Below are 23,282 nucleotides of genomic sequence, written 5' to 3'. Positions count from 1 at the left end.
TTTTAGTCTATTGTCTCTTACAACTAAAAATGTACCTTTCATTTATCACCACTACATGTAGTCATTCCTTACTTGGATATTGGACATATACACAACCATACGAATGACATCTACAAACACAAACGATAGGTATTGATGGAAGTTAACTACATGATTTTAAATATAGGAATATGAGATATATCTACAAAAATGGACTCATCCTGATCGTATACATCCTTGATTTTCATAAAGGTACGAGGAAAGCAATCTAGATAGTTCTCTATGATGCATTAACCATAGTTTGTGGAGGTAGAACGACATAGTAGTCAACACATAAATGGAAAATGTAGCGCAAGTGATCAACATAAGTAGGCACAAAGCCAACTCTCATGAAGTTATAAGCTTCTCCTAAACCAAGCAAACTATTGAACCTCATGGTTTGATCACCATAGGCAATCGCCTCCATTTTGTTTCTCTATAAGAACATTGTAGGCAATACATAGATAACAATTTTCTGTAGACAAAAGTTTTAGACATGGTCCAAAAAGATAAACTCTGAATGCATCTGCTCATCCACCAAAATTATAGGCAAATAGGTTTTTCCCGTGTGCTATTGTACAATGTCTTTCCAAAACACCATGATACTCACATCCATCTCGAAAACATGTGTTTTCTCTTTGCATGTCATGGAATTCAACCCATCTACAATCCCGTCCGTATCAATCAAAATGATAAAATACATATGATACTATTTTATTATTTTGATTGATATAGTTAGGATTGTAGATGAGTTGAATTCCATGACGTGCAAAGGGAACATGTATTTTTGAGATGGGATGTGAGTGCCATAGTTTTTTGGAAAGGCAATGTACGGCAACACAAGGGCAAAAGCTATTTGCATGTAATTTTGGTGGATGAGTAAGTGCATTCAGAGACCATGTTTAATTTTTTTGTCTACAGACAATTGTTATTTATGTGTTGGCTACATTGTTCTTATAGGAACCAAAATGGAAGCAATTGCCTATAGAGATCGAACCATGAGGTGCAACAATTTGCTTGGTCTAGGAGAAGCTTATGACTTCATGAGAGTTGGCTTGCGCCTACTTATGTTGATCACTTGCGCTACATTTTCTGTTTATGTACTGACTACTATGTCATTATATCTCCACAAACTATGATTAATGCATCCGAGAGAACTATCTGGATTGCTTGGTGTCCTCGTACATTTATGAAAATTGAGGATGTATACAACTTCAGAATGAGTCCATTTTTGTAGGTATATCTCATAAGCTAATATTTAAAAATCATGTACTTAACTATTCATGCTCCTATTTCATCAATACCTTTCATTTTTGTTTGTAGATATCATTGGTATAGTTGTTCATGTGTCTAATATCCAAGCAAGGGATGACTTCAGGATGCGTTTGTGCAGATATGTGGTGGTGATGAAAGAAAGGTACTTGTTTAGTTCTGAGAAATAGTAGTACATTGAAAATTTTATCATTGGTCGATGCTAATCAATTTTGTAACTCGTAGGTACAAGTGCATCATAATAAACGTCATGGAACCACAACTGTTGCATCATATATGAGAATGGCGACAAGCGGCATCAGAGTTGCACATGTTAGATGCCCTCCATGTATGAATATGAGAGGTATTGCATTACTGATGTCCTCATATCTATTTACTAATTAAAACTTCAGTTATTATATTTTTTTTGCTCGTGCATGATAGGTGGAGTGACCACTACTGAATTCAGCCAAATAGTATTCTGTTCTATTTGTAAGTAGGTGAATTCCTCGTGCGTTGCTGTGAAATTTTATTAAAAATAAATCATTATATATATAGTATTACTATATGATATTCAATATATTATGTATGTATATATGTATATGAATTTGACTTGCATGTATTTTATTGTATTAGATCTAGTAAAAAATTGCTAAGTTAATAGAAGAAAAACTAATATTTGGTTACATTATATAGGGATTGATGATGAAACAAATAGTATATGTACATGACTTGCATGTTAATAGATTAAAGATTTAAAGTATTTCACATGATATCGATGACATGGTTATTTTTTGTAATTAATATGGGATGACATGGACTTAGTAGGGAATGATGTGGACACCTTGCATGAAGAGATAGAATATTTAATGGATTACTTAGTGGGGAATGATGTGGACACCTTGCATGAAGAGATAGAACATTTAGTGTGTCACTTAGTGGAGAATAATGTGGACACCTTGCATGAAGAGAGAATTCATCTAGTGGGGTTTAGCTTTATAAGAGTATATGATATGATATGACATGATATGATATGATTAGGTGTACGCATTTCAAGGTGAGGTTTTTTTGGTTTAATTCATTGATTTAATTTCTCAGATATAGCACTAATCCACACTACAACACAGCCCACTATAGGAGGCATTTTGCCAAAGGCATTTTATTTAAAGTGCTTTAATTTATTGTTGTATAAAGGCATTTCTCTCCAAATGCCTCTAAAATTATTTTTTAAAAGGCAAAAATAAAAAATGCCTTAAATAACTTCAATCTTTAGAGGAATTTTACCAAAAACGCCTTAATTGCTTGCAACAATTTGAGGCGTTTTTACTAAAACGCCTTCCTTTGCGTACGTAGCTCTGTTACCTTATAGAATATGAGTACTCCATCGGTTTATGTCTCTTATTTTAATTGAAAAAAATGCTGCAGGCCAGGAAGGACAACGTAGGCAACAAAACACTAAACCAACTGACCCTCTCAGCCCAGGCCCATCTCGTGAAGGACAACCTAGGCACACTCTAGGCTTCATCGCGTTTTCTTCCCCATTCACCTGTTGCGATCTATCGTCAGCGAGACCGCGGGGAGACGGCTTGGTCCAGCGCAGGGACTCCGATCCAGCACAGGGAGGCCAGCGAGACCGTGGGTAGGCAGCGCGACTGCATCGGGTGTCGCGGGGAGGACGATGCGGCTGCGGGGAGGCGGCGTGTGCGTCGGGCCGCGTGGTTGGAGGGGGTGGCGCAGCTCTGTCAGCCAGTGTGAGGAGGCGGCGCAGCTCAGGCGGCACAGCAACCTCCACTACATCCTGGTCTGAGGCGTGACGAGTGCTCGTGAGCTCGCCCACAAGGAGGTCCTCGTCCACTGATCTACCGAGTAGCTGAGTCCATCAAGATCTGAAGGGCTCCTCCACGAGCATCGAGCTTCTATGAGTTTCTAACCAAACATCTTCTTATTGCTACGGCTACCAAGGCAATACAGGTATATCCTCATAGTCACCAATCATCTAAATCCTCTATTGAGATGCCGATTGATTCCAAATGTATTGTCAATTTTTTCTATGATCTGTGTTAAATAAATGTTGCTAGTTATACAAATTTGTTCAGTTATAATAGGTGTCCTTGTCTCAACCTTTTCAGCACTAGGCAACCTAATAGCTGTGGAGAGATTTAGAGTGTTGCAGCCATCATGGACAAGGAGTGGATGAGAGCACCTAGGTAATACTAGTTAGAAGTTGCTCCTATTTTTTTTTCATGTGTCAAGTATGTCCATAGCAAGCTGAATTTTCATCGTTGTATCTTAGGTGGCCAATCGAGTATGATGAAGGCCTTTACGACTTTATAGAATTTTCCTTTGCCATATCAGCCCAACAGAATATGATACCTTGTCCTTCTCGTGATTGTGGAAATAATTACCGGCTAGAGGCAAAAGATGTTCGGGAACACTTAATTTGCATTGGGTTCATGGATGGATATTCATCATTGATTCATCATGGTGAGGCCATGTCATCTGTACTGAGTCCTAGTTTGCACTCACAATCAGAAGACGACGATGCTGAGATATATTGATCCAATGGAACAGATGCTAATAAAGGGTTTTGAGACGTATGATGCCCGTGCTTTAGGGGAAGAAGAGGGATTTGAGGATGAGGATGATATTGATGCTGAAGCATACTATAAGTTGGTCCGTGATGGGAGCCAAGAGTTGTATCAGACTGCAAGACATTCTCGAAGCTGCAATTTCTCATTAGGCTCCTTACCTTAAAGAATCGATGGAGGGTGAGCAATGGTTATTTTTCATGAGCTCCTGCCCTTAATTAAGGACGCACTTCCAGAGGGTCAGGTGTTGCCAAAGAACTTCCATGAGGTCAAGAGATTCGTGAAGGCTATTGGAATTGGTTATCATTCCATTGACGCTTGCGGAAATGACTGCATATTGTTTAGGAAAGAATATGCCAATGCCAACTCATGTCTAGTGTGTAAATCAAGCAGGTGGAAGAGTGTGAAAGGTGGAGTTGATGGAAGACATGTCCACAGAGTTCCTACAAAGGTGGTTCGGCATTTTCCACTGAAAAAGAGGCTCCAAAGGTTATTCATGTCTTCAAAGACAGCGCATAACATGAGGTGGCATAGCGAAAGTTGCACGAAAGATGGCTTGCTATGTCATCCAGCAGACTCTCCAGCATGGAAGAATTTTGATGCCATGCATGGTGGTTTAGTTCAGAGGTTAGAAATGTTAGGCTTGGGTTGGCAACAGATGGCTTCAACCCTTTTGGGAACATGAATGTGTCCTACAGTGTATGGCCTATCATCTTGATCCCATACAACCTTCCTCCATAAGTTTGCATGAAGCAATCAAATTTTATTCTATCTGTTCTTATCCCGGGTAAAAGGGCTCTAGGAAAAGACATAGATGTTTATATGCAGTTAGTGATTGATGATCTCCTTGAATTATGGAAGCATGGTGTGATGATTTATGATGTATCTTCTAATAAGAAGTTTCGCCTACATGCTGCACTGCTATGGACAATAAGTGATTGGCTTGGACAGAGAGTATTATCTGGAGAAAGTATAGCAGCATGCTCCCATTGTCTCGTAGACACATGCTCACTTCGGTTGAAACATGGGCACAAGACCTGCTATATGGGACATCATAGATTCTTAGATGCTAATCACAAGTTCAGATTTCAAGCTAGATTATTTGATGGTACCCAAGACTTTCGTGAGCCTCCTGTTCAACTTTCAGGGCAGGAAATATCTAAAATGACAAGACATAGTAATAGTATTTGGAAAACTACAAAAGGATAAGAACAACAAGAGAAAGAGGAATGCTGAAGCAGAGGAAGTTAATGAGAATTACTTATCAAAAGTATTCAAAAAGAGGTGTTGCTTATTTCAATTGCCATACTGGAAGACACTTCTTGTACGCCACAACATTGATGTCATGCATACAGAGAAAAATGTCTATGGTAACATAGTGAATACATTTCTTGATGTTGACAAGAGATCAAAGGATAATTTGAATGCTCGCCTTGACCTCCAGGAAATGGGCATACGACCAGATCTTCACCCACAGATAGAGGGGAATAAATCATACTCCCTCCATTCCAAATTGTAAGTCGTTTGACTTTTTTTACCTCAAGTTTGACCACTCGTCTTATTCAAAAAATTTATACAAATATAGTCAAATTTAAGTTATTCTTGAAGAACTTTTATTAATAAACCAATACACAACAAAAAAAGTGATATTTTGTACAAAACTTTGAATAAGACGAGTGGTCAAACTTGACATTAAAAAAGTCAAACGACTTACAATTTGGAATGGATTGAGTACATACCTTCTGCACTATATTCTCTGAGTCGACATGAGAAAAGGATGTTCTGTCAGGTTCTAAAAGATGCAAGGTTCCCTACTGGATATGCATCCAACTTGCAGAATAAGGTTCTTATCGAGGAGAAGAGACTAGTTGGGTTAAAGACTCACAATTTTCATATTATAATGTGTGATTTGCTCCCTTAGTTGTTAGCAAAGTTTTACTAGATAGAGTTTCCTTGCTGCTCGTTCGTCTAAGCAATTACTTTAAGAAATTGTACTCAAAGGTTATTTCTGTTAGTGAGATTGAAAGATAGGAAGTAGAGATACCTGAGATTTTGTGCCAATTAGAAAAGGTCTTTCCTCCTTCTTTCTTTGATATCATGGTCCATTTGACTATCCACCTTGCTACAGAAGTAAGGCTTGCTGGACCAGTTCATTATCGGAACATGTACCCTATTGAGAGATGTCTATCTAAGTACAAATCCATGGTTACAACTCGCAACCATCCTAAATGAGCAATAGCTGAAGGTTACTAGTTCAATGAGAGTATGACATTTTGCTCACGATATTTGCAAAATACCAAAAATCAACCTTGTGCCTCAGCAAGCCATCTACCATACTTAAAAATAGTTGGTCTTCCTTTGTCAGGGCCTTATGCTTATGAATTGTCCTACATAACTTGGATCCAAGCTCACCGATATGTCTTGATGAATTATCCTCATATTATTCCATTTGTCGAGTATGTTGGTAACCTCTTCTTTAACCCTTGCATGCTTTCTATATTAGTTAGTATATATAGAAGCCTAATTCTCCTTTCATTCTGATGTAGAGAACATCTAAATGAGCTATCTGCAAATAAAAAAAATAAACGTGAAAATGAACGTGCCCATCATAGCAGCTTCCACAATTGGTTTTCAGACCATGTAAGTACCTATAATATTTGCCACTTTGGATTAGGATACCACATTGTTTTGACATCATTGAATTTTTAGGTTCAAGGGCTGATACCTAGGGGTAATGAGATCTCTGATGTAAGCACCTCAATGGGAGTGGCTGGTGACCACTCGACATCAAATGCGGGACAGGTATGTTGTGCAAGCTTACATTAATTATTTCGAGTTGCACATTTGTAAAAATTAACAAATTTGTACTATTATCTAGCAGCCTCTGTAGTCTATGGAATTTATTACTACCTAATTCATTTGATAACATGATGTTTTTTCTTGCTATACTGTCTAATTTCTTTCCTCAACTTAATCTATTTATTTAGCTTAAATCTGAGAAGAACAAGGCCACTAGGGCACTGCAACTAAATGGAAGGCACACCACTGGATTGAGAAGCAATGTAGTTGTTTTAGATCAAATGGTATTTCCTGATTATAGAGTCATTAGTTTTGTTGATCTTTAATCATATTGTTTTCCTTTGTGTGGTACCACCTAATGTTCTTAATACAGGAACTAAAGGAAGGAAGAAAAATAGGCCGTGCTGAGCTCTATATAGCAACACATACCAGAAAAAATGGACAACCAATTGATGATTACAGCTTTCAAAAAACTAAAGGAAGCCAGACAAATAGGCTTGTTAGCAGGTAGTCTGGGCTCTGCTCGCATATCTGAAGCTTTATTTGAAATGCAGGAAGTGAAAGAAGAAAACAAGAAGCTTTGGGATGTGGTGAAACACTAATGTCAAATCAAACTAAGTTGCAGCAGCAATACAGTGAACTAAAAAGTTTCAGGCTCCCAAAAGTGCTCTTCTGTTAAAACTAGTCCAAGGGTTGGTACAGTAGATGAGCAACATTTGCATGACAAGATGATGATAACCAAGAATCAATTTCACATTCAAATAAGACATGGAGTAGAATTTGAGGTAAATTGTCTCCATTTGAGTTGACTTTCTGATTAGATGCAGTTTGTAAATGTCTTCAATCCTTAGGAAAATGGAAATGTTAGGATGCAAATTCTGCAAAAAATAAAGAAAGAGACAGCACAACACACATTTCTGAGAAATACCAAGGACAAGACACCTTCACAAAGTCTTCCAGAGCCATTGAAGAAACTAAGAAAGTTTCAGGCACCACTTAATAAGCTGACTGTTGTCTTTTATCATGTTAGTATTTTCTAATCAAATAGTAGAATATGATAGAGTTAATAGTAATCTTTGTAGGATGATATGGAAAATATAAAGTGTGGTATGGAGATTGGTCTGACATCTCCAAATAGTAAAAAGCTGGTAGCACTAGGAACTGTTTAGAAAACTGATAGGAAAGCTAAAGCTAATGATGGTCAACCATTGGCGGATTACATTGAGGTACTCGTCAGTATTGTTTACAAACAAACAACCATATTGCCTCGTGCACATGGGAAGATACAGAATCTGGGAAGTGCTATTGCTCGTTGCATACCATGGCCTCGGCAAAATGTATGATTCCTATAGAATTAAAATGATTCATTTGTTTATTTATAATGATGAAACTTTGAACTTTACATTGATATAATCACACTGCAGGTCATTTGTAGACATGGCACTCCATTGCACTCTAAGCAGGTAGCACACTATCTTTAACACTGACACTTACTAAATTTGGCTTGAAATCTGAAAATTTCTGTTGTAGGTTTGTAGCTCCATTAGCAAAATCACCCCTAACACGATAGGAACTGCAGGACCAAAAAGGTCGACATCAAAAGCTGATGCTACAAGGTTGGACAAAGGACAAGTTGCTTCACAGGGTTTGCTAGAAAAGAATCAAGCAAAGAGGAATGTGAGTAAAGAAAAAACAGAGCAACTTACATCATCCAAGTGTGTAGAGGGCCACAAAAGCAACATACATATAACAATGTCTCGATGTTAGTACAATTAAAAGTAAGCATTTCTTGCTTCTAGTTTTCTGTTCTTCTTTGTCATTTCTGAAGATTCATGTTACTATGACAGTCTAGTTTTGGCATCTCTAGGAAACATGTCATTTTTTTGCCCTGGATGGATATGTAAAACACACAGGCTTGTAGTTTGACCTATGGATGCTGTTATAGAATAGGTTTCTACTTCATATGTCATTCTAATTGTTGGTGAATGTCTGTTAAAAACTGGTCAACTAGCAATGAGAATCTACGTTACACGGATACGGATACGCGTATCGGTACTAGAAGGATACAGATACGCGGATACATCAATTTCCTAAAAAAACCGATACGTGGATACGTTTAATAATTAAAAAATAAAAAATAAATAAAAATAATGCAGGTCTAAATTTAAAGCTGATATCAATAAAGTTGATAGCAATATAAGGTCGCAAGTACTATTATTATAGAACAATATGTCTCAAATATAGTAGTCTCAATTCTCAAATTTAGGAAACTAATAGAAGGCTTCAGGCTTGCAATTCATGCAGCCTACATGCAGCAAGACAGCAGCAAGCCAGCAAGGTCTTATTCCCTACTCAGTTGTCCCGTTGTCATCCACTACATCATGCTGCTCGTGCTCAGCATCCAAACCAAAAGTCATAGCTTGCAATTCTGGTTCATCAATGGACAGGTCAGCCACTTCAAGAATGCCAATACCACCAAGTGAATCAAAAGAGTCCACTCCTACATCCCACATCCTTGTCTCTCCTGTCTTGTATGCATCACTTCTTCTGGACAGATGCCTCAGATTTGTGTGCACAAAGACCAGATCTTCAACGCTCTGGAGTTAAAGCATTTCTCTTCACACTATGGATAAAGCTGTAGGTGCTCCAATTTCTTTCATAGCAAGAAGATTAGGCTGGTTGACTAAGCAATTTCATGGACAAACTCATCAACATGGGAGCAGCTTGTCCATGATTTGTCCACCAAGTCATAGAGGAAACAGCCCATCTATCATGGATAGAGTCAGGATCATTAAACTCTTCAGAACAACTAGAGAACTTTGCATACTCTTCTTTTACTTGGTGAGTGGCGGAAGGGATCACTAACTCTAGCTCCACTACTGAAATAGAACAGATCGAGAATGGGGAAGGGGATTCACTCACCGCTCACTGGAGCTCGACCCCGATCCGGCGGCTGGAGACTTGGCGAGTGGCGAGCAGGGACGGACAGTGCTCGGCCAGCGACCAGGGACGAGCGGACAGGTCCTTGTCTGCTTGGCGCCGGCGAACGGGTGCTTGCCTGCTGCCGGCGGATGGAGAGAAGGGAAGCCAGGGAGGGTCACGGATGGGAGTTCGTCACCGGAGAGGGAGAGCAGAGAAGCGGAAGGTCGAACTCAGACAGCTGCTCGTCGCCGGCGAGCGGACGCTCGTCGTCGGTGGCCGGCGGGCGGCGGGTCGGGGGTCGCGACGCGTGGGGAGTAGAGGAGGCGGCGCGATTCGTCCGCGGCTCCGCATGTGCGATCTGCCCGTGTGTGAGGGTAGGGCGACAGAGGGGATAAGTGCTTGATTGGGTTGTTGTTGGGCTGGGCCGTATCCACCAAGGCAGATACGCGAATCCTGAGACAGATACGTATCAGCCTAGCGTATCTGATTTTTTCAAAAATAATTAAAATTTGGATACTCCGCAGATATGTATCGACGGTGTATCGGATACGTATCAGTGTCCAATACGTATCGGATACGCGATACGCGCCTATCCTGAAGTATCCGTAACGTAGATGAGAATATAGATAGAACTAGAGGACCAAAGTTTTCCTTTCTAACCTCTTCATTAGGTCTCTGTTTTCCTCACTAGTAGGACAAAAATAGGTGTTGGGAGTGCCAAGCTTGATGTTCTTAATAAACATATCTAGATTAGTTTAGGTGCTTGAAACTAAGTTAATCTATGAATGAATCTTGCATTGAAATTGTTAATCTGTCAGTGCACTTTGTCTATATTACTGTGTCATATAGAGATGTGTTGACAAGATTTTTTGTTGAGTAACTAATTCTGGAATTAATATGGCCATGTCACTTGTCAAATAGAGATGTGTCAGTGCAACTAATTCTGGAATTATTATCTATTTAATTAAATTCTTTGACCGCTGCTTTGATAAACATTTCCATTCACCCTTTTTCCTAATCATAGTCATTCGCCTGCCTATTACAGTAATACGCACACTTGTGTATATACCTTCACTCATTTGTACATGTTTGGTTTCAAGCAGGAGCAATTGCCAACTGAGGATAACATATATGTATACAACTGGATGTGGACATGTTATTTTCAAGCAGGAGTTAACATAAGTTTGGTTTCTGAACATTGATGAGGCTAGTACTATGGCGGCATAGTATATTTAGATGGATTTAGAATTACATATGTATGTATTAGCTGTGATGTGGACACTCTTATAAAGGCAGCAAGAAACTTGCATCAGGAATGGGGACCTAAACATCATCATTTGAAGATAGACATTTGATTATTTTTTAACCTTACTGATTGTGTTTGGTTACAAATATAACTGTGTATGCAAAGGTTAAATGAATTCTGCTGTTAGCATGTTCTTTCATTGGTTAATTTCTCGATAGATGTTGTTGTTTTGATTAGTAGCAAATTTGTATATGTATGAGTTGGTTTTGGAGGCATTTTTTATAACGCCTCAATCAATGTTTGAAGGCTTATACAAAATGCTTTTAAAAGGTATTATAGGCATCTAGAAAATGTCTTTGTATATTGATATTCAAAGGCATTTTGAAAAATTGCCTCAAAAGACCTTTTTTGAGTCCAGTTTATAGATGGCATTTTGAAGTATGCCTAAAAAAGTTTTTGAAGGCATTTTGATGACTTTTAAAGGCATTTTAAACACCTCCTATAAACAATTATGTTGTAGTGCCAAAAGTTGTATGCTTGTTGATGAAGCCGAATGTCACCAAGTTGAAGAATTTGCCCATGACATTGTGTTGCGTCTCATGGAGAAGCCATGGTGCCCACTCATCGATTTAGAGAAATAAATAATATTGACACTACGTACACGCTTTTGACATGCACTTTCAATATATGAAGGACATTAATTTAGTTCAATAAGAGTTACTCTGTGTTTTTTCATTGGTAGACTGTGCAATATTTGCTGACGTATTTGGTTGCTCTATTTATTTAGCAATAATCAAAGTATCTAGACAATTTAATATTTCTACCACAAGCTTAGTTGCTTGATTTAATTTACAGTAATGCTTAGTTACGGACGTTTGGCCATCCGAACGGACCAATCTTCGCGCGTGATACGAGTAATAACTAAAAAAGTGACATGTAGTTAGAAATCTGCACCATCTTCCGCATCAGAGCGCGTGTGCGTGGGTCCACTGGCTCTTTGGGTATGCATGTGGCACAGAGTGGTCAGGCTGCTAGCTGTGTTTGCTGTTGGTTGGACCAGCCCACCAGACCTAGCCGCATGTGCCTAGGGCCGCAGGCATCCTTGCCATGCCTGTCCTACCTAACGTCTAGGCCTGCTGCTCGCTGCTCCTTGTCGTGCCGCTCTTCTCTCTCTCTCTCTCTCCTATTTTCTGCGCCACGCCAAGCTGCCTCTGCCACGTTGCTGCTTTGGCTGATCCAGTTAAGGGGATGTTTGGTTTGGGTGTTAAAAGTTTAACACGTACTGTAGCAGTTTGGTCTTATTTAAAAATTAGTATCCAATCATAGACTAGTTAGGCTTAAAAGATTCGTCTCTCAAATTACTCTCTAGCTGTTTTTTTAGTTTCGTAAATAATTTATATTTAGTACTCTATGCATGTGTCCAAATATTCGATGTGACAAGCGGTGAATTTAACAAGGCAAACCAAACGGAGCCTAAGCTACTGGCATGCAGATCCACATCTACATGGCAGTTGAGGGCGTTTGTAATAGTAATTTATAAATAGCTAGCTAAATAAGGCAAAAAATAAATAAAATAAAAATACTGCAGTGGAACGTTATAGAGGTGTTTCTAGGAGATCATGCTACATTAGCTATTTGGAAGTTCTAGCTATTTGATCTCTCCTTGATAGACAATGAAATTCTTTGTATACTAGCTATTTTGGGAAGCATGGGGACGCTCTGAGTGTTGGTGCAAATTTTTCTTCCTTCCATGGCATCTAGCCTGTTCCTACGTTTTAGATGTAGGTACTATATTTTATTTGGATGTTGTTGTATTTTTTATAATGGTAGCTATATACTATGTCGCAAGTGTATGTTTTAAATATTTCAGCTGGTTCCAATGTATATTATAATTTTGTTATCTGGATGTTGCAAGTGTTTCATTGGCTATACACGTGTGTAGCAAGTGTATGTTTTAACTGTTTCAAATGTATGTTGCAAGTGTTTCATCTAGATATTATATATGTTGCAGTGGCTATATATGTACGTTGCAACTGTGTATTCCAAATGTTTCAGCTGTTTCATCTGAATGTTGCATGTTTCAGTCCGAATGTTGTAGATGTTGCAGCAGCTATCATGTATGTTGCAAGTGTATATTCTAAATGTTTCACCTATTTCAGACATATATTGTAATTATTTCATCTCAATATTAAATATGTTGCAGTAATATTACACATATGTTGCACATGTATATTTTAATTGTTTCACCTGATTTTCAACATATTTTATTGCAGCAAGTGTTGCTCCCCACACGCTCTAGCAGACCAACACCCAACGGAAGTAGAACCAGGTGCCCGTGCACCACTAGGATTGGTCCCCACACGGATACTCATGGGTAACGTAGAGCCAGGTGCCCCTGCATCACCTCTTGCACAACTAAGCTTGGTCCCCACGGCATGCAGAAGTCAACATGGGTAACGCCTTGTGCTCCTGTCTTCTCTTGGGTGAGCCCATGCACATGTAGGGATAGCATTAACATCAACACACTTGAGGCACTGGGAGCAGCAAGTGCAGCAGTAGCATGCACGCAACAGAACGGCGCAGGACATGAAGCCTGCTGGCAACAGCAGCAGCGTACGAGCGGGGCGGCAAGAAAATTAGCGCAGGGCGTGAAGCCCGCTGGCAACAGCAGCAGCATGCGAGCGGGGCAGCAGGAATAATTTTCGTGAGTCAGAGGAGACTAGCAGGAACATACCATGTTAATTGATTCGGATGAAAGCGGGAAGCAGGCACCAGTGTCCGGACGCGTCTCGCGCGCCGGACATCCAAGCGCTAGGATAACCGTTTAATTTATACAATGATCAAATTATTTGAAGCAGTTTTGCTGCTTTCTGCTTTACTATTTTTCACAAAATTTTTATCGTAAATATCTTCCGGAAAGAAAATGTTTATAGAAAAACTGCCAAATTTGGGCTGCATACCAGACTATATTGCTCGGATATGGATATGGATACGATACGTATCAGACACGCGGATCCGGAAAGAAAATGTTTATAGAAAAACTGCCAAATTTGGGCTGCATACCAGACTATATTGCCCGGATATGGATATGGATACGATACGTATCAGACACGCGGATATGCCATTTGGTTAAAAACAATGACACAGGGATACAGCTAGTATATTTTATAATAGCAATAATAGTATTATAAATAACTTAGTAATAACAGATTTAGTAAGTTGGTCAAATATAAATTGGAGGGTTCAGTTGAACTTGTTTATAACAACCTATATCCTCAAGGAGTAATTATATGTGTATCTTGTGTTGATAAAACAAATTGGTGGTCACGCCTCAGAGGAACTTTGTACATGAATTGGAGCATGACGAGCGACCATGAAGGAAAGATTGCAGCTAGGTTAGGGACAACACTTTGCTTCACATGCTTGGGCCTCTAAGGTTGACTCTCAGTGTTTGGGCCATATCCTGTTTAGTTCAGCTGTATCTGATAAGCAAGATATGTATCTAGGTTTTTGAATACAACTTGAATATGTATCCCACGCGTATCCGTGGTGTATCAGTATCCAATACGAACCGGATACACGATATGCCACCCCCATGGAGTATCCGTGCATCATAGATACCGGCCCAACACTCAAATGTTGCATTGACTTCATAGTTATTGCTGCCATTAGCTTCTCTGCTATAAAGGAACACTCAAAACTATCCTATGTACACCCTAGAAATTATCTCCCACGCTAAGACATCCTAACCACTGTACACTAAGAAAATGGTACCTAGAATTCCAACATTATTAAAATCTACGGCTCCTAATCCTCTCATAGCTAGGCTTCAACTTGATCTGATGCCCATCATCATATCTATCAAATGCCTCAATGTTCATCCCCTCGATATGCATCCCCACACCCACGACAACCAGCGATCGAATCCTACCTCCGTCGAAAAAATAATTTATCCTGGTAAGCTAGTAAAGAAAAGAGTGGATGTATCTCTACTATAAGCGAACACTCAAAATTATCCTAGGTACACTCCAGAACACTTTCCCCGCTGAGACAGCTCTACCATTGTGCACCAAATAATTTGTGCCTAGGATTCCATTTTATCAAAAACCAATGGCTAAGAATCAACCCTTAAAGGCTTCAACTCGATTCGATGGCCAAGGTTCTTTCACTACTGCAGAAACGAACTTCTGTGACGTTGCTACTGTTCACTCCGTGACAGGCGTTTTTTTGCCCCCTGCGGTAAATCGTGTGATTTACCGCAGCGGGCACTTTTAATTTACCGCGACGAACACTTTTGCCTGCTGCGGTAAATCGATTTACCGCAGCGGACATCTTAATACGTCCACCACAGAAAATATAAATTTTTCGTGGCGAACGTATTAAGATGCCCGTTGCGGTAAATCAATTTACCGCAGCGGGCAACCTATCATGCCCGTCACAGTAAATTTCGAAGCCCAAATAGCCCACCAGCGGCCCGATAGCAAGGGTCATATATATACATGAAGCTAGGGTTTGCTTGTCGAGTGTCCAAGTCCTCCCTCTGCCCACCTCCGCGCAGACAGCCGCCGCTCCGACCTCCGCTCCCTACGTCTCGTCTCTCCACCCACAGCCCGGCCAGCTACAGCCGCTTCTTCTACCGCTTTCCCAACAGCGAGTCGGTGGCGGACGTGTACGACCGCATCGCCGGCTTCAGGGAAACCCTGCTCGCCGACATCGACATCGGACGCTTCAACCCGCCGGGCTCCACCGCCACCGGCGACATGAACATCGTCCTCGTCTCCCACGGTTTCACGCTGCGCGTCTTCCTCATGCGCTGGTACAAGTGGACCGTCCGCCAGTTCAAGGGCCTCCTCGTGCACCACACCGCCGACGAGCTCAGGGCATTCGAACTCACCGACGAGATGCTCAAGGACCAGATGTGGCAGAAGACGGCTAGGCCCGGTGAGCTCAACCACCGCTTCATGACCAATGGACAATCCTTCTTCCATCCATTTACTACAATCTACTAGTCATTGTTTTAACTAGTACTATATATATGTACTAATATATATAAATATATATAAGCTGTAGAATATGGAGTATACAGAGGAGTAACTTACTACTAGCTAGTAAGTCAGTACGTAACTTCTTCTGCTTGTATATTACATACAGAGGAGCAACAACAACAGAGTTCTTCCAGTGGCTTTCCATCAACCATATAAAATTTCAATTAATTAGTTAACTAGTTGTGCTAATTGCATTGATTCATCTGGGTCTTTGCGTTGGACACTCACCATTAATTAATTTATGTGTAATGTGTGTGTTACACTGTTAAACGTGCGCACAAGCACACAGAATCATCATTCATGTCAACTACTAAACTCACGGATGAAAACGGGTCGAATACGGACGGATATCATTGATATCATATTTGTTTTCATAATTCTGGTCGGATTCGGATTCGAATACGGATAATGTCAATAATGCCGGATAAGATACGACTGGATGTCGACATCATAAATATACGATTTAGGTATTCGGATACGGATATGGTATCGGATGTTGACTATTCGGACTCGGATACGGACAGATCTGAAGCCCTCTAAACGAATTCGGTCTCGAATACGGTCAGAAAATATCCATACCGTTTTCATCCCCACTTGACTGTAAAGTTGTATTTTCTTATGTTTTCAGTAGTGCAAAAAACGAAACAAATGTTGTTTCATATGGAGTAGTAGTTTATATTTTCTTCATTTGTACACAAAATAAAAGAAACGTTTTGACTTACATGGCAACAACAACTCATACGAAAATGAAAATGAAATGGCAACAACCTGGATGGGCTCGGCGGGCCTGTCCAGGGTTTTTTTGTTTTTTTAAATCATTAACCGTGACGGACAACATAAGGTGCCCGTTGTGGTTAATAGGATTAACCGCAGCGGATACCTTATGTTGCCCGCTGCGGTAATTCCATTTTCCATAGCGGACACAGGTGCCCGCCACGGTGAGGCCATGATTAACTGTGACCTTTCATTCTTGGCGGACGCTAATGCCCGCTGCGGTAAACGTAAAATGCCCGTCACGGTTAACAGTTGTGTAGTAGTGTTTGGATCATCCCCATGCCTAGGCTTCAACACTTCTCTCTGTGTCCCCATGCGTGGCAAGTCAGGATGGATCCTAGCTTTCTCTGTAAAAAATGAAAAATGAAAAAAAAACTAGATGTTGATACTTTTTAATCACTATTGAAAAATTCTACAAGCGCACAAAACTATTGCATAGCACTTCGCTCAATGAGCAACGAGTGTCAAATTTATATCTTTTTCACAGGAACGCGGGAGGCCTCAAATCTATAAAGGACTAGATCTATGAATTAGGCTCCTTAGGTTTATTTCCTAGGTGGGTGAACGATAGTGTAGTAAGGGGTTGATCTACCTAAACTACTATAGGTAAGCTACTCTAAGAGATAGCTAGGGTGGAGAGTGAGGTGTGTTTATCTTTCCGATAGCTAAGCTAGCAAGTAACTAGGAGAGACATGATAGCACTTTAGGGCACAGCCCTCCTACTAACTAGGAGAGTTAAATAGACAAAGATAAGTATGTCTAGAGCCCTATGATTCAATAATTAAGCCTAAACATGGGAGAATACAGAAGATGGATCAGGTTGTCACCACTTGCCGACTACCTTAACCTATCCATTGGCCTAGCTGTATCCTTGTTCCTGAGAGGTAGAGAGAGGAGATATTTGCAAATGAGTGGATGAATGAGAGGGTGAGTAGGAGAGTGATCCTTCTTCTGGTGATGTATCCCAACTTGTGCTGACATGTGGGACCGGTTCCACAACCTAGAAATATCTCAACTCCACTTATCTATGTTCTGTCCTAACTCTTATCGGACGGAGCGGTGTGCTAGCGGACGGTCCTTCAATCTCTGTCTTTGTTAAAATGACCAAGTCCCTTGGTGAACGTTGTGCTTGCAATCCTAACAGGCTGAAGTTTGTCCTTAAGGACGATTGAGTATTGTACTTCTCATTGATGAGCATCTCGGGTGGTCGATGACCAATTCAAATATGTGATTCAGTTGGTTGTTCACATTGTGTGGAATTTGGGTCGTTACACTTTACTAATAATGTGTGCTCTCTTATAATTAGATAACCATCATATGTGTCTAATGCTTTGCCGGAGGTGTTGGGTTCAAAGTTTTTCATCCCTCCATGATTACGCTAAGTGTCAAGAACCTACAAGCGTAAATGGACGATCAAGGCACCTTAGAGAAGTGTTTCACCTTAGGTGTCTGCTTTCAAGTAGCTTGAGAATACAGAACACTATAATAGTATCATGAAGCATCACATGTGTTGTTCTTCTAATTAAATAAAATAAGCTAAGTTATACTAATCCTGACTCTCGATATCCTTCTCTACTAGAAAATATGTACTTTAACACAAAACCCTGAATACCATAAAATATATAGTGTGAAAGAATTTGTTGTTCTGATTGGTGTATGTGAGAATATGAAATATAACTTACCACAATGTAGATACGTAAGTCGCTTGCTCTAGGTTTTATTACTTGTTTTCTATATATTATTCTAATCGCTACCATGTTTGTAGTTTTTTTGGCTATGGCTACACATTTGCAAATATATGCTTTATGTTTTTGACCAGCACAAGAAGATGCTTATCATGATTGACTTTAGACTGTTGAAAAGTGATGTTAAGATACACTAGCGCTGATGTATGCCAGACAAACTCTTGATTAATTGCAGCACAAGGCCGTGGTGAATGTACATAGTCCTAGATGGAACGAGGATAACTTCCAATGGAAATTCATCTATGAAGAAAACATTACATATGACATAGATGGGTAACTAAATCAAAGTTACCGTCCGCTTGCAATAATAATACCTATTAAATATTCTATATATTGCTGATGGTGAATCCTACCATAAACACTAAAGTAGATACCTTATTCTGCAGTATATGTCTGCATGGAATAGTTCTAAAGTCACATATTTATATGGTGACTGACATACTTTGATTTAAGGTTTTGTGAGAGATTTTTCAAGACTCAATATTACCACGTGACAGACACTAATATTTACATATATATACTGGAACCTGTGTATAGGATGGTATAGAGATATGACAAAACTTATTCGTTGATTTATCATAAAAATGTCCATAGAGAGTTTGTAAGCCTTCGACGTCGTGCTTTCCATGACTATGTTAATTTCACAAACTTTGTCTTTTGGATTAAATGTTACTTGAATGTCGGTATTTAACTTCACAGTATTATTACCTTATCGTGCGATCCTTGTGTGTTTTTAGTATAAAAGTTTAAATGTCTCGTAGCAACGTGGATAATGTTTTCTAACCTGAAACAATTAACTTTTGAGTCGATGGGAAAAATATTTGGTTAACTTGCAGTTGTTTAGTACTGTTTGTATAACTTGTAATGAGATTCACATCAAAAGATAGGTGTTCAGTTATCATTCGATTTTTTTTTATGTAGCCTTGTATAATACAGATCTTATGTTGATAGCATGTTTGCATTTGGATAGTTTCAGAAATGATCTGAATAAGTGTTTTTGTTTCATGATAGCACTCTTGGATTTGTCCGTGATGCTGCGGTATGGACCTTGCACAAACGGGGAAGCTCTGGATACCCAAAGAATGTATTTTTCTATTTGAACATTCTTTTATTTGCCAAGTTTTTTTAATGTAATACTTGCTGATGGCAAAAGTATAGTTGTTAGAAGAACAATATAAACCTATACATATGTATTATTATTATAAATGATTTATTTGTGGTGTATCATAACTATTATTATAAATGTATTTGTAAGTGGGCTGAAAATATATATCGGCTGGAATGTGCAAGCTGAAAAATTTGCATGGGCTGCATGTTTCTGGCCACACTAAATATATGCCAAATAGATTTGTCCTAGAAATTGGTGTCAATTTCATTTCTGTAAATGGGCTTGGCATATAATAAATTAGGCCCACAATTATATTTGGTCCAGTAATAACCTGCTTAGTACATGGGCCTAGTCAGGCCTTAAGATAATTAGTGATGACTCTTTAATTAGGACGTCATTAAAAATTATGATGGAAAAACATGCAGTCATCGTTAAACAAGATTTACCACACATGAACTTTGATGAATGTTTTTTCGTCATGCAGTTGTCATAAATACAACTGCTATGACAAATATAACAGAATTTATGATGATAACAGGTTGTCAAGAACCTAAGATTTCTTATAGTGTATATAAACTGTAAGCTAAAACTATAATTTTAGTATAGATTATATATAATAACAATCACCCGAAAGAACATCAATTTTAGCACGTATTAATTACTAGTATTAGATAGGGGAAGTAGAAAACCGAGTAGTGAAGACAATTCACACTTCCTTATGCCTTTATTTCTATACTCTTCTCCTACATCAAAAAACCACGCGGTAGTAGACACTATATGAGGTGTCATATACTATATTAATGTACAAAATGCCAAGAATGGATGTGGTGGCATGCACCTTGTGACCACAGAATTGCTAATCTCTATTATAATTGAAATCTTCTCCAGGCAAATCCCACCTACAAGATCAACGACTTACAGCACATGTCATACAGATTAGACGGCCCAGATTAAAAGTATGATCACGACCTTACATCTCTACTCTTCGCCCTACTCTCCGCGGCGGCGGCGGCTGCTGCGGCGTCGGCCCCTGCCTCACCGCGCTCTTCCTCCTCCTCGCGCTCGCGGGCTTCCTCCTCTGGCCCGCCGACCCGGACGTCTCCCTCGCCCGCCTCCGCCTCGCGCACGTCTCCGTCGTGGTGCGCCCCGCCGTCGCCGTCACCATATCCGCCACGCTCAAGGTCCGCGTCCGCAACCCGGACTTCTTCGCGCTCGACTACAACCGCCTCGACGTCGCCATCGGCTACCGCGGTGCGCCTCTGCGCGGTAGTGTCGGAGCCACACACACCGCCGCCTGGGCCCTTGTCGCCGCCGGTCGGCCAGCCATGACAGCCTGGATCTATGCCCCGCCGGCCCCCTTGCTAGGCACGGGAGATCGTGCCCCGCCACCTCATGGAGAGCTCGCGCTCCCTTGCCATAGATCGAACCCCTGCAGACACACAAAGAGGTAACGCACGCCACCTGCTCGCTGAATATCGAGGACGACCTCGCATGTGCCATTCGTGGCCTCTCCTGGAGTTCAGAGCTCGCGCCTGCCCCAGGCCTTCAGAGGTCATCTCGCAAGGTGAGAACTCTCCAACCGTGGATTAACTGCACCTTTTGTGTGCCATATTTCATTGCTGAACTAACTTCTAATCATGGATTAACTTGCATCTCTAGCAGCAGCTGAGCAACAAATTAAGGGTGACTAGGCGAGACACACCTTCAGTATGAAGTACGAGATACGTCCTCCAAGTACACTGCACACTGATATTCTTTAGATCCCTTGAAATTTTTAATTATTTGGCCTAAAATTAATTCATGTTCTGCACATTACTTGTAAGTTAAATATCAGCCTCAATATTTGACATGTGTTTTAGCTTTGCTTCTTGGTTAGTAACGATGATAAATTATTTGTTGAAAGTTAAATGAATTAGCATAAATTTTCAAATGAATGGACTGAATCAACGTGATTCAGATTAGCAGAGATAGAAGGTTGAACTTTTAAATTTTTTAGTGCATCTCATAATAAGCACAGCAGTACAACACAGTCTCTAAGACCGTGGTGGTCATATATGAGTTGATTAAATCTTGAAATGCTGCAGTTGAAGTCAAAATGCAGCACCATGGTTTACTATGGATAGGATTGAATAATGGTATATGTATAAAAAAAGTAGACTTTAGGTTTCTGCCAACTCATTATCTTTAATCTGACATTTTTATGCTATAATAAAAACTAATGCAACGACTTTGTTGAATTAGTCTCATTTGTACATAGTACCATATATCTTTATTTGCCATGCACTAGATGGATTTGAGTAGGTACAAAGATGGGTCGGCATACAAAGAAATTAATAGGGGTGTTGGAACTATAGAGTCGAGGAATGGGATTGGATTCAATTGAAACATTTTATATTGAGTTTTTTATTTAAATATCTCTGTTATTTTCTCCTTGACCTTTAGAGCTTCAGCTCTCCTGGGATTTGTGTGCTCATCAATCCTGTTGCTTGTATCTGTGAGATTTTGTGACATATTGCCTTAAAAAAAAGTAAGTGCAGCTGAGTCTAATAAGACGTTCTGAAGTGATAATCAAATCGTCTTTATATTTTTAAGTATGCTACATATAGATATATTTGGAATTGCTACATTACTAGAGTGCAAAGTTAAAGTGGTTCATTCATTTAACCTAAAAGATGCATAAATCTGAAATGTTTGTCTTCGTGCCTAAATATGAATATTTATATAATACACATTTGATGGTAATTATTGCAAATTTGCTTCAATATTAGTTCTTATGCTAAGAAGTGTACACTTTTGCATACTGGAAATTTTAATGATCCCTTGCCCTCAATGTTTCTATTGTGGCTACCCATCACATGGTATTTCGTAAGATCATTCGTTAACTATCCTTTCAGTATTAAGCGTGCATCTCACTTCTGAACTCAAGACTGCTTTTGTAGATTAGAGAGGATGTTAGAAACTCAAAGCTTCCTGTGTTTTCATCATTTAAAGAAATACAAGGAGTTGGTTTTAACTATGAAGCTTAATCTGCAATTAGAGATGGAACTTGAAAATGCTGCATGTACTGACCAAGTGTAGTTACTCTGTTGTTTGCCTCTGAGCCACCTGATAAGTCATAGTATCCCCCTACAACCAACATTAATATTTCTATTTATGTGCCTACAATTTCATATGTTAGGATGTGGTGCTTGAGAATGTTTCCTATGTTCGGATGTGCATAATTGGTCAAACAAATATTTTTATTTGTGTCTAAAATTTCTTTTCTGACTATATATATTTTGTAAAATCCAATTTTAAGGGTTTTTCTTGTGTAATTCTTGGGAAGCTAGGATCCGTTTATTTGCTCCAGAGATTGGTTTTGCTTCAAATTAGCTTGTAGTCAGATTCTATTTATATTCAATTCTATTCAATTTTCGGTTCAGAATTCTCAGTGCGTGATTGGTTGCAGGGAAATCAAAGTAAGAAAGGAGCCATCATAGCAGAGATTCCGGAAGGTGTGGCCTTCCTATTTCCTGTTGGGCTATTGACTTGTTGATATGGTGTAGAAAACTAAATCCTCAGAGAACATTGACAGATGCAAAGTAATTTTTCACATGCCATATGTTTCATTCACGAGAACACTACCCAGTGCTTGCTGTATATATCACCAATGGTTATCAATCATATTATTGTCATGGTCGTTAATATGGCTTGAAATAGATGATGTTGAGACTTTGTAGATTGTAATAATTGTTAAACTGCTTCCCAGCTTGAGTATTAATAGTATTTCAAAAACGGAAATTTGTA

At 39.6% G+C, this 23,282-nt stretch overlaps 1 protein-coding gene and 2 long non-coding RNA genes across 16 annotated transcripts; all 3 read left to right on the top strand.

Annotated features, from left to right (window-relative positions):
• On the top strand, positions 2,771-10,967 carry LOC8069150. 14 transcript variants are annotated; one of them, XR_002449815.1, is made up of 10 exons: positions 2,771-3,240; positions 3,399-3,476; positions 3,563-6,313; positions 6,404-6,497; positions 6,567-6,659; positions 6,845-6,940; positions 7,030-7,993; positions 8,081-8,119; positions 8,236-8,434; positions 10,682-10,967. It is a non-coding gene; the product is annotated as an uncharacterized LOC8069150 (long non-coding RNA). The 14 variants fall into 14 exon arrangements; XR_002449819.1 differs by lacking the exon at positions 6,845-6,940; XR_002449810.1 differs by having other exon boundaries at positions 6,845-7,993.
• Positions 15,324-15,833, top strand: LOC8081794 (phosphoglycerate mutase-like protein AT74). The gene has a single exon (XM_002461697.2). The coding sequence runs from the start codon at positions 15,324-15,326 to the stop codon at positions 15,831-15,833; it is 510 nt and encodes a 169-aa protein (XP_002461742.2).
• On the top strand, positions 20,362-23,282 carry LOC110432410. Its single transcript, XR_002449866.1, has 2 exons — positions 20,362-21,060; positions 21,159-23,282. It is a non-coding gene; the product is annotated as an uncharacterized LOC110432410 (long non-coding RNA).

Source organism: Sorghum bicolor, chromosome 2, assembly GCF_000003195.3.
Source record: "Sorghum bicolor cultivar BTx623 chromosome 2, Sorghum_bicolor_NCBIv3, whole genome shotgun sequence".
Classification (NCBI taxonomy): Eukaryota; Viridiplantae; Streptophyta; class Magnoliopsida; order Poales; family Poaceae; genus Sorghum; species Sorghum bicolor.
This window is presented reverse-complemented; position numbering and strand designations above follow the sequence as displayed.